At 40.3% G+C, this 12,498-nt stretch overlaps 1 protein-coding gene across 2 annotated transcripts in view; it reads right to left on the bottom strand.

Moving 5' to 3' along the window:
* The window catches only part of CCDC93 (coiled-coil domain containing 93), a 142,294-nt gene that overhangs the window by 110,579 nt on the left and 19,217 nt on the right, over positions 1-12,498 (bottom strand). For both annotated transcript variants that reach the window (XM_049889190.1, XM_049889189.1), the window contains exon 5: positions 10,800-10,898. In XM_049889190.1, the coding sequence (XP_049745147.1) occupies positions 10,800-10,898 (99 nt within the window). The remainder of the gene's footprint in view (positions 1-10,799; positions 10,899-12,498) is intronic.

Below are 12,498 nucleotides of genomic sequence, written 5' to 3'. Positions count from 1 at the left end.
TCCCTGTCCGGGCAGTCATCGGTTATAGCTGGGTACCACCTAGTTCTTCTGGTCTCAGGATGATGTAGTCTCTGGTTCATGGGGCCCTTTCTGTCTCTTGGGCTCACAATCACCTTGTGTCTTTGATGTTCTTCATTCTCCTTTGCTCCAGATGGGTTGAGACCCATTGATGCATCTTAGATGGCTGCTTGCTAGCGTTTAAGATCCCAGAAGCCACTCTCGAAAGTGCGATGCAGAATCTTTTCTTAATAGATTTCATTATGTCAATTGACTTAGATGTCTCCTGAAGCCATGGTCCCCAAACCCCCGCCCCTGTTATGCTGGCCTTCGAAGAGTTCAGTTTATTCAGGAAACTTCTTTGCTTTTAGTTTAGTCCAGCTATGTTGACCTCGCCTGTATTTTGTTCTCTTTCTCTTCACCTAAAATAATTCTTATCTACTATCTAATTAGTGAAAAGCCTTCTCCCTCCCTCCCCCATCTCGTAACCATCAAAAAATATTTTCTTCTGTTTATTTCTCGAGTTCTTATAATAGTGGTCTTATACAATATTTGTCCTTTTGCAACTCACTCAGCGTAATGCCTTCCAGATTCCTCCATGTTATGAAATGTTTCACAGATTCATCACTGTTCTTTATCGATGCATAGTATTCCATTGTGTGAACATACCATAATTTATTCATCCATTCATCTGTGGACAGGCACCTTGATTGCTTCCAACTTTTTGCTACTGTAAACTGTGCTGCAATGAACATGGGTGTGCATATACCTGTTCATGTAAAGGCTCTTAATTCTCTAGGATATATTTCAAGGAGTGAGACTGCTGGATAGTACGGTAGTTCTATTTCTAGTTTTTTAAGGAAGCGCCAAATCGATTTCCAAGGTGGTTGTATCATTTTACATTCCCACCAGCAGTGTATAAGTGTTCCAGTCTCTCCACAACCTCTCTAACATTTATTATTTTGTGTTTTTTGGATTAATGCCACCCTTGTTGGAGTGAGATGGAATTTCACTGTAGTTTTGATTTGCATTTCTCTAACAGCTAATGATCGTGAGAATTTCCTCACGTATCTGTTAGCTACCTGAATGTCTTCTTTAGTGAAGTGCCTGTACACATCCTTTGCCCATTTTTTAATTGGGTTATTTGTCTTTTTGTAGTTGAGATTCTGCAGAATCATGTAGATTTTAGAGATCAGATGCTGATGGGAAATATCATAGCTAAAAACTTTTTATCAGTCTGTAGGCATGGCTTATAGGTAAACTTTTTACTCTTTTGGTGAAGTCCTTGGATGAGCACAGGTGTTTGATTTTTAGGAGCTCCCAGTTATCTCATTTCTCTTCTGCATTGTTAGTAATGTTTTGTATACTGTTTATACCATGTATTAGGGCTCCTAACATTGTTCCTATTTTCTTTTCCACTATCTTTATTGTTTTAGATTTTATATTTAGGTCTTTCACCCATTTTGAGTTAGTTTCTGTGCATGGTGTGAGGTGTGGGTCGTTTCGTTTTTTGCAGATGGATATCCAGTTATGCCAGCACCATTTGTTAAAGACTATCTTTTTCCCATTTAACTAACTTTGGGCCTTTGTCAAATATCACCTGCTCGTATGTGGATGGATTTATGTCTGGATTCTCAGTTCTGTTCCATTGGTCTATGTATCTGTTGTTGTACCAGTACCAGGCTTTTTTGACTGCTGTGGCAGGATAACAGGTTCTAAAATCAGGCACAGTGAGGCCTCCCACTTTGTTCTTCTTTCTGGGGCCTCTTTCCCTTCCATATGAAGTTAGTGATTTGTTTCTCCATCTCATTAAAAAATGTCATTGGAATTTGGGTCGGAATTGCATTGTATCTATAGATTGCTTTTTGTAAAACATTTTTACAATGTTAAGTCTTCCTATCCATGAGCAAGGTATGTTTCTCCACTTATGTAGGTCTCTTTTGGTTTCTTACAGTAGTGTCTTGTAGTTTTCTTTGTATAGGTCTTTTACCTTTCTGGTAAGATTTATTCCTAGGTATTTTATCTTCTTGGGGGCTACTGTAAATGGTATTAACTTGGTGATTTCCTCCTTGATGTTCTTTTTGTTGGTATAGAGGGATCTGACTGATTTTTGTATGTTTATCTTGTATTCTGATATTCTGCTGAACTCTTCTATTAGTTTCAGTAGTATTCTTGAGGATTCTTTAGGGTTTTCTGTGTAGAAGATCATGTCATCTGCAAACAGAGATACTTTTACTTCTTCCTTATGCCCTTTATTTCTTTATCTAGCCTAATTGCTCTGGCTAGGACCTCCAACACAATGTTGGTGATAAAGGGCATCCTTGTCTGGTTTCCGATCTCAAGGGGAATGCTTTCAGACTCTCTCCATTTAGGGTGATGTTGGCTATTGGCTTTGTATAAATGCCCTTTATTACGTTGAGGAATTTTCCTTCTATTCCTATTTTGCTGCAAGTTTTTTATCATGAATGGGTGTTGAATTTTGTCAAATGTCTTTTCTGCATCAACTGATAAAATCATGTGCTTCTTGTCTTTTGTTTTATTTATATGATGGACTACATTAATTGTTTTTCTAATATTGAACCATCCCTGCATACCTGGCATGAATCCCACTTGGTCGTGGTGAATTATTTTTTTGATATGTTGTTGAATTCTACTGGCTAGCGTTTTGTTGAGGATTTTTGCATCTAAGTTCATGAGGGATATAGGTCTGTAATTTTCCTTTTTTGTGGAGTCTTTACCTGGTTTTAGTATTAGGGATATGGTGGCTTCGTAGAATGAGTTTGGGCGTATTCCGTCCTTTCCTATGCTCTGAAATACCTTTAGTAGTAGTGGTGTTAACTCTTCTGTGAAAGTTTGGTAGAACTCTGCAGTGAAGCCATCAGGGCCAGCACTTTTTTTTTGTTGGGAGTTTTTTGATTACTTTTCAATCTCTTCTTTTGTTATGGGTCTATTTAATTGTTCTCCCTTTGTTTCTGTTAGTTTAGGTAGGTAGTGCGTTTCTAGGAATTTATTCATTTCTTCTAGGTTTTCAAATTCGTTACAGTACAATTTTTCATAGTAATCTGATATGATTCTTTTAATTTCATTTGGGTTTGTTGTGATAGCGCCCATCTCATTTCTTATTCGGGTTATTTGCTTCCTCTTCTGTTTTACTTTTGTCAGTTTGGTTTATCGATTTTGTTAATTTTTTCAAAGAACCAGCTTTTGGTCTTGTTAATTCTTTCAATTGTTTTTCTGTTTTCTATTTCATTTAATTCTGCTCTAATTTTTATTATTTGCTTTCTTCTGGTGCCTGAGGGTTTCTTTTGTCGTTCTCTTTCTATTTGTTCAAGTTGTAGGGATAATTCTTTGATTGTGGCCCTTTCTTCTTGTATGAGTGCATTTGTTAATATAAATTCACCGCTGCACACTGCTTTTGCTGTGTCCCAAAGGTTCTGATAGGAAGTGTTTTCAGTCTCATTGGATTCTATGAATTTCTTTATTCCATCCTTAATATCTTGCATAATCCAGTCTTTTTTTGAAAAGGGTCTTGTTCAGTTTCCAAGTCTTTGATTTCTTTTCCCTGCTTTATCTGTTACTGATTTCTACTTTTATGGTCTTGTGGTCAGAGAAGATGCTTTATACTATTTCAACGTTTCGGATTCTGCTAAGGCTTGCTTTATGACCTAATATGTGGTCTATTCTAGAGAATGTTCCATGTGCACTAAAAAAGAAAGTATACTTAACTGCTGTTGGGTGGAGTGTTCTGTATATGTCCATGAGGTCAAGTTGGTTGATTGTGGCATTTAGATCTTCTGTGTCTTTATGGAGCTTCTTTCTGGATGTCCTGTCCTTCACTGAAAGTGGTGTGTTAAAGTCTCTAACTGTAATTGTGGAGCTGTCTATTTTACTTTTCAGTGCTGTTAGAGTTTGTTTTATGTATCTTGCAGCCCTGTCATTGGGTGCATAAATATTTAATATGATTATATCCTCCCGGTATACTGTCCCTTCAATTATTATATAGTACTCTTCCTTATCCTTTATGGTACATTTAACTTTAAAGTCTATTTTGTCAGAAATTAATATTGCCAATTCTGCCGTGTTTTGACTGTTGTTTGCTTGACACATTTTTTCCCTTCCTTTGAGTTTTAGTTTGTGTTCTAAGTCTAATGTGTGTCTCTTGTAAGCAGCATATAGATAGATCATGTTTTTTATCCATTCTGCCACTGTCTGTCTCTTCATTGATGCATTTAGTCCATTTACCTTCAGCATAATTATAGATGGGTATGAGTTTAGTGCTGTCATTTTGATGTCTTTTTTTGTGTGTTGTCGACAGTTTCTTTTTCCCACTTAATTTTGTGTACTGAGTAGTTTATCTTTATATATTGTCTTTTCCTCTTATTCGTTGTTTTTGATTTTGTTTCTGCTGAGTCTCTATTTTTTTCCTGTATTTTATTTTCATGAGTAGGACAGTTAGTCTCCCTTGTGGTTACCTTAATATTTACCCATAATTTTCTAAGTTTAAACCTAACTTTTATTTCTTTATATCGCCTTGTCTTCCTCTCCATATGAAAGGTCTGTGACTACATTTCTTAGTTCCTCTTTATTGTTTTAATGTTGTCTTATTTTACATAATAACACTGCAGTTTCCCTGTCGGGAGCATTTTTTATCTTGATTTATTTTTTTGATTTCCCTGTCTGGGTTGACATCTGATTGCTCCGTCTCCTGTTCTAGTCTTGGGTTGATACCTGATATTATCGATCTTCTATCCAAATAACTCCCTTTAGTACTTCTTGTAGTTTCGGTTTGGTTTTTATGAACTCCCTAAACATCTGTTAACTGGAAATGTCCTAATTTCATCTCCATATTTGAGAGACAGTTTTGTTGGATACATGATTCTTGGCTGGCAATTTTTTTCCTTCAGTGTTTTATATAAGTCATCCCATTGCCATCTTGCCTACGTGGTTTCTGTCTAGTAGTTGAGCTTATTCTTATTGAATCTCCTTTGTAGGTGACTTTTTGTTTATCCCTAGCTGCTCTTAAAATTCTCTATCTTTGCTTTTGGTAACTTTGATTATGTCTTGGTGACTTTCTTTTAAAACCTACCTGATGTGGAGTTCGATGAGCATCTTGCATAGACATCCTCTCATCTTTCACTATATCAGGGAAGTTTTCTGCCAACAAATCTTCAACAATTCTCCCTGCATTTTCTGCTGTCCCTCCTTGTTCTGGTACTCCAATCACTCGTGGGTTATTTCTCTTGATAGAGTCCCACATGATTCCTAAGGTTTCATTTTTAATTCTTTTACCTCATTTTCCTTCATATATACTGGTGCCAAGTGCTTTATCTTAACATTCACCAATTCTGCCTTCTACTTGTTCAGTTCTGTTCCTCTGACTTTCTATTGTCTAATTCTGTAATTTTTTTGTTAATCTTCTGAATTTCTGATTGTTGTCTCTCTACGGATTCTCGCAGCTTATTAAATTTTTCATTATGTTCTTGAATAACCTTTTTAATTTCTTCAGCTACTTCATCTGTGTGTTCCTTGGCTTGTTCTACATGTTGCCTGATCTCCTTCCTAATCTCGTTCCTGATGTCTTGAAGAGCTTTGTATATTAATCTTTTGAATTCTGCATCCAGTAATTCCAGGAAGGCACCTTCGTCCAGGAGATCCATTGATTCTTTGTTTTGAGAGCTTGTTGAGGCGATCATGGTTTGTTTCTTTATGTGACTTGATACTGACTGCTGTCTCTGAGCCACATATAAGTTATTATATTAGTTTATTTTATGTTTGCTTACTGTGTCCTGGCTTCTAGCTTTGTTTTGTTTTGATATGCCTAGATGGGTTTGTTGGTTATTTTCACCTTTGGAGCTCTGACATCTTGTCCTCAGATGGCTAGAGCTGTTATCAGGTATATCAGTCTAGGAGTCCATTCACTTTTCTTATATGAATTCAGCTCAGGTGTCCAAGTAGCTGATCATCAAGTATGTGGTACAGGCTCTGTCCTACAGTTTTAGAGAGGCAGGGGTGATTGGTGTAGGTACCGGTACCTGGTTGCAGCAGGGGATCACACTCTGAACAAAGCAGGGAGCTGAGAACTGTCCCCCAAATGTCTGTGAGAAAAGCGCGTCCCTGTTCCCTACAGTGTACAGGTGGGTGGGTTCTGCAAACGGACCACAGGCATCCAAAGTTTTTGGTTGTAAGGACTGGGAGGTACCAGTTATCCTTGTACCCCTGTAATGGGTGGCTGGGTGACCTGAGAGGAGCCACCAGTCCTTAGGCCGCTGATCTGGGTAGGTGAGGACCCTATTTAATAGGCAAAATGGTGGCAAATATCAAACACCCACCTCTTTTCCACACAGCTGAAATGGTTGCAGTCTGGCAACAATGGCCTATTCCCCTGAAACAGGCCCACACATGTCCTTGCAGGGTGGAAAGGTATTCAAAGTCCATGGACCATTTATGCTTGGACAGGAGCCACTTCTGTCCTGAGCTCCCCCAGTTAGTGGAGCTGGCAAATTATCTTTTCCCCCAATTTTGAATATATTCTTACTCCAAGGCCAGGAGGATGGCTGCAGGCACTCAACAGAGCCTATCTCAGATCCAGGGCAATCAACAGCCACCAAACCCAGCTTGGAGGCTGAAGGTGCGGTAAAATATACGCAAGTACTGAGCTTTTGCCGAGAGCACTGTTCTTCTCTGGTTCTGGAGGTGTGAGTGGGCTGTGTGGCTGGCTGCTTCTCCCTGAGGAAACTGCAGCCGAACGCTACCACCAGCCTGCTGCAGCTGCTCCTGGGAATGGTGCCTGAAGTATCCTGGTGATTCAGGTCTGGTAACTCCTCTCCGCTCTGAACCGTCTCTCCCTCCCTGTGCTGCTCAGTCTGTTTTCTAACTTTGCCTTTGATGTTCAGGGCTCCTAACTTGTCATAAATATAATCGTTTCACTTGTTTTTTCAGTTCTTTGCTGTAAGAAGGATCACAGGAAGCATCTGGCCATTCTGCCATCTTGGCCCTGCCCTTTCAAATATATTCTTGAGATGGTCTCTAAATTCAGGTGGGATATACTCAAGGTGGTACTTTGGCTGTCTTGAACTTGTTCTAATTTTCTTCAACTTGAACCTGCACATGAGCAATTGATGGTCTGTTCCACAGTCGGCCCCTGGCCTTGTTTTCACTGATGATACTGAGCTTTTCCATCATCTCTTCCCACAGACATAGTCGATTTGATTCCTCTGTGTTCCACTGGCAATGTACATATGTATAGTTGCTATTTATGTTTTGAAAAAGGTATCTGCAATTAAGTCATTGGTCTTGCAAAATTCTATCATGCAATCTCCAGCACTGTTTCTATCACCAAGGCCGTTGTCATGGATTGTATTATACCCCCCAAAAAATGTGTGTATCAATTTGGCTGGGCCATGAGTCCCAGTATTGTGTGGTTGTCCTCCATTTTGTGATTGTAATTTTATGTTTTTATGCAATTTTATGTTAAAGGGGATTAGGGTGGAATTGTAACACCCTTACTAAGCTCACAGCCCTGATCCAGGGAGTTTCTGTGGGGTGTGGCCTGAACCATCTTTTATCTTACAAGAGATAAAAGGAAAGGGAAGCAAGAAGAGAGTAGGAGATTTCATACCACCAAAAATGCAGTGCCGGGAGCAGAACGGGTCCTTTAGACCCAGAGTCCCTGCGTAGAGAAGCTTCTAGTCCAGGGGAACACTGATGAGAAGGCCGAGAGAGAGAAAGCCTTCCCCTGGAGCTGATGCCCTGAGTTTGGACTTTCAGCCTACTTTACTGTGAGAAAATAAATTTCTCTTTGTTAAAGCCATCCACTTGTGGTATTTCTATTACAGTAGCACTAAAAGACTAAGACAGCCATATTTTCCAACTACCATCCTCCTTCATTTCCAACTTTCACATTCCAATTGCCAGTCATTACCAATGCATCTTGATTACATGTTTGATCAATTTCGGGCTGCAGAAGTTGGTAAAAATCTTCAATTTCTTCATCTTTGGCATTAGTGGTTGGTGAGTAAACTTGAATAACAATCATATTAACTAGTCTTCCTTATAGGAGTATGGATATTATTCTATCACTGACGGTGTTGCACTTCAGGATAGATTTTGAAATGTTCTTTTTGACAATGAATGCAATGCCATTCCTCTTCAATTTGTCATTCCTGGCATAGTAGACCACATGACAGTTCTGTTCAAAATGGCCAATACCAGTCCATTTCAGCTCACTAATGCCTAGAATATTGATCTTTATTCCTTCCACTTCATTTTTGATAACTTCCAATTCTCCTAGATTCACACTTCGTACATTCCATGTTCTGATTATTAATGGATGTCTGCAGCTGTTTCTTCTCATTTTGAGTCATGCCACATCAGTGATGAAGGTCCTGAAAGCTCAACTCCATCCATGTCATTAAGGCTGACTCTACTTTGAGGAGGCAGCTCTTCCCCAGTTGTGTCTTGAGTGCCTTCCAGCTTGATAGGCTCATCTTTCGGCTGTATATCAATTTTATATGCAAAGTTTTTTTTTTTTTTAATTAATTTTTATTGTGCTTTAAGTGAAAGTCTACAAATCAGGTCAGTCTCTCATATAAAAATTTACATATACCTTGCTATATATACTGCTAATTGCTCTCCCTCTGATGAGACAGCACAGTACTTCCCTCCACTCTCTCTCCTCGTGTACGTTCAGGTAGCTTCTGGCCACCTCTGCCCTCTTATCTCCCTCCAGACAGGAGATGCCAACATAGTCTCATGTGTTGACTTGATCCAAGAAGCCTGTTCTTCACTAGTCTCATTTTCCATCCCCTATTCCAGTCCGATCCCTGTCTGAAGAGTTGGCTTTGCGAATTGTTCTTGCTCTGTGGTAACAGAAGGTCTGGGGTAAATGGCCTCTGGGATCCCTCCAGTCTCAGTCTGGCCCTTAAGTCTGGTCTTTTTATGAGAATTTGGGCTCTGTATCCCACTGCTCTCCTGCTCCCTCAGGGTTTCTCTGTTTAATTCCCTGTCAGGGGAGTCATCGGTTGTGGCCAGGTACCATCTAGCTCTTCTGGTCTTAGGCTGATGTAGTCTCTGGTTTACGTGGTCCTTTTTGTTTCTTAGGCTCATAATTATTTTGTGCCTTTGGTATTCTTCATTATTCCTTGTTCCAGGTGGGTTGAGACCAATTGATGCATTTTAGATGGCCGCTTGCTAGCGTTTAAGACCGCAGACATCACTCTCCAAAGTGCGATATATGCTTAAGTTTTCATTGGTCAATTTTTTCTGAAGTACACTGCCAGGCCCTTCCTAGTCTGTCTCAGTCTGAAAGCTCTGCTGAAACCTGTCCACCATGGGTGGCCCTGCTGGTATTTGAAATACCAGTGGCAAAAATTCTAGTAACACAGCAACATGCAAGGCACCACAGTATGACAAACTGACAAGATACATGGTAGGAAACGTCTTACCATCCCACATAACGAGAGTTCTGTGGAAGACAAGCTCTGAAATAATTTTAGCAACACTTTCAGAAATGCCACAGTGAATAGATGAGTGATGCTGGGAGCCATAGCCTTCGCTTTGTGGGAAGTCCTGAGAGGGCATGGCCAGGAGCAGGGCGTGCAGACAGATGGGCAGGGAGCACTTAAGGTGGAACAAAGATGTGCAAAAGCTGGGGAGGAACTTGTGTTCCATACTCAGGAAATTGTAGTAACAAGACTTGAACCACCAAGGCTGTGGTCACAAGGCTGTTGGTCTCTCCAAACACTTGCCTGAATAGCTAAATTTTTTAATAAAATGAATCACAGCAGAATCTCTCAGAACTTCCCAACCACCACTCTGCCCTCAATTCCTGCTTGTTGAAAGCACACATCTGGAAAGCATCACCCCCAGTTTCAGAGGGCAGCTCCTAATGCCAGCCCCGTTAAATCTGGGAATGAGAGAGGGTAAGGCCTGTCTCCCCAACACCCAAATAACCCAACAGAAAAATAACCTCTGAGGAACAGAGAAAATTACACAAAAAGTAGTAGATGATGATATAAGCCTAGTAGAGAGTAGAATATTAACTAAATGATGCTATGTAACACAGCAGCTTATACAGACATTAAAAATGGATCATAATTTTAAAAAGATAAAGTGAAGAAGGAAAACACAATCACACATATAGTGTGACCACAACCATAGGAAAACACCTGCAAAAATATGAAAGAACTACACTAAAACTGTAATAGTGCTTGGCTAGGTGATCAGATGGAAACCCTGGTAGCGCAGTGGTTAAGATCTACGTCCACTAACCAACAAGCTGGCAGTTCAGATCCACCAGGAGCTCCTTGGAAACCCTAAGGGGCATTCTACTCTGTCACACAGGGTCTTTATGAGTCCGAATTGACTCAACAGCAATGGGTTACTTTTTCTGGTTTAGGTGATCAGATTATGGGTGCTATTTGTTCTTTTCTTAGTATGCCTTTGTATTTTCCACATTTTTTACAATTAGAATCTATTATTTTTACGATGGAAGGGAAAGACCTTTATTTTCCAAAAAAGAATATTATTTCAAAAAATAAAAGACAAAAAAGGACACATTTATAGGGTTTTAAAGTCAATGCCTATTTAAAAAGGCAGTTCAAACAAATAAGGTGGCCCAGTTTCAATAGTTGGGTGAGGCCCAGTAGGGGCAGAGATGCCAAGCCAGGGAGTGTGTCAGGAGGTGGACCGGGGGGAAGCACCCCTTCTGTCCACCTGAGCCTATAGCTGCTCCTTCCCGGGGACCCTCTAAAGTGTGCTCTCATGTTCTCAGATGAACAAGAAAAGGGAAGCAGAACACTGACCTCTGGGAGACTGTAGGTTTTCTGGAACTGGGATATGGAGTAGGAGCGGATGTAGTCACCCATCTCTTCTCTTGTTTCTATGGCTCGCTTCACCAGCCACTGGGGAGGAAAGTTGGAAAACGTGAGCTGATCGGAACGAAATCCCACTGATATGAAAGCCAACTCAGAGACAGTACTTCTCCTGAACCCAAATCATTGTACTTGACTGGCCAGGTGACAAGAAATTACCAACTGTTCTATGAGAAAGGCAACAGCCTGTGCGTCTGAGATGCTAAGGTCCGGCGGGCCCTGGTGCTGAGTAGCTATGCCGGAGCTTTACATCCTAACTTCATATCCTTGGCCTCAGTTCCCTCTTGGTAAAGTGGAGGTAAGAACGTCAGCTCCGTCCACCTCACAGGAAGCAAATGAAACCACCAGTGCTAGAGTGCTTTGTAAACACCTGGAGCACAATGCAAACACAATCACTCCCTACAGCTACCAGGTCCATGACATATCTTAATGCAAATCTCTCTTTCCTGTGCTGCTTGCATAGACCAGAGAGAGGGGAGCTGGTATAGATAGGGGAAAAAAAGCCCCAAAATACTCGGATTTAATAACGGTGTGTACTGAGTACACGGCTGTAGGCATCAAATTAGCCTGACACACACTCTCTCTCTGAAGCCTCACAACATTGTAGTGCTGGCCATGATTTACAGAACCGGAAGCTGAGACTACATAATTTGCTCATTGATACACAGCTAGCAAGCCTCAAGACTGGCAGTCATAACTTTGAGGCTCTTTCACATGGTAAGACTGACAAATGGGTTTTATTAAATGTTAACCAGCTCTACTGGGCTGCTCATACCTATTTATAACAAACCTTAAAACAGTTCATTAAACACACACAGGCACACACGCACTAAGGGTAAAGGGGTGCGAAATGCAACAACAGCCTTTGCGTCTCCTACTGGCTTTCCAGTCATTTCCTTTGCCCTTGAAGAATGTTTATTGAGCACTTATGACATCTCAGCACTGGCTCAGGGGTGACAGAAGTACTTTTAACATTGAAAATTTCAGACATATAAAAAGATACATATAAAAATATAATAAACACCCATTCGCCCACCAGTAAAATATCTGAAATATAGTTGAAAGCCTATGGGTACCCACCCCAGATCACAGTCTCTTCCTCTTCCCAAGAGGTAACCACTAGCCTATAATTGCATTTATCACGTCTGCATTTGTACCGGTGGCGTAGTGGTTAAGTGCTATGGCTGTTAACCAAAAGGTTGGCAGTTTGAATCTGCCAGGCGCTCCTTGGAAACTCTACGGGGCAGTTCTACTCTGTCCTATAGGGTCGCCATGAGTCGGAATTGACTCGATGGCACTGGGTTTGGTTTTTGTTTTTGGTTTATACTTTTGCTACCTATGGGGGTCATCACTAACAATATATTGTCTTACTTTGCATGCTTTTTAAATGTTGCATAAGGTGTATCATATTGCATTATCCTGCAATTTTTTTTTTTCTTTACTCACATAACATTATATTTTTATTTTTAGGTTACTTGTGTTGGTAAGTATTGCTGTAGTTCATTTTCTCTCTTAAATAATATTTGTTTAGATCAATTCCCACAACTATCCATTCTCCTGCTATGGACATTGGGAAGCTTCTGGTTTTCTGATATTACAAACACACTGTTAGCAACATTCCTGTAGAAGC

This window comes from Elephas maximus, chromosome 6, assembly GCF_024166365.1.
Source record: "Elephas maximus indicus isolate mEleMax1 chromosome 6, mEleMax1 primary haplotype, whole genome shotgun sequence".
Classification (NCBI taxonomy): domain Eukaryota; kingdom Metazoa; phylum Chordata; class Mammalia; order Proboscidea; family Elephantidae; genus Elephas; species Elephas maximus.
Note: the sequence above shows the minus strand (reverse complement) of the source record. Positions and strands in the feature narration are given on the sequence as shown.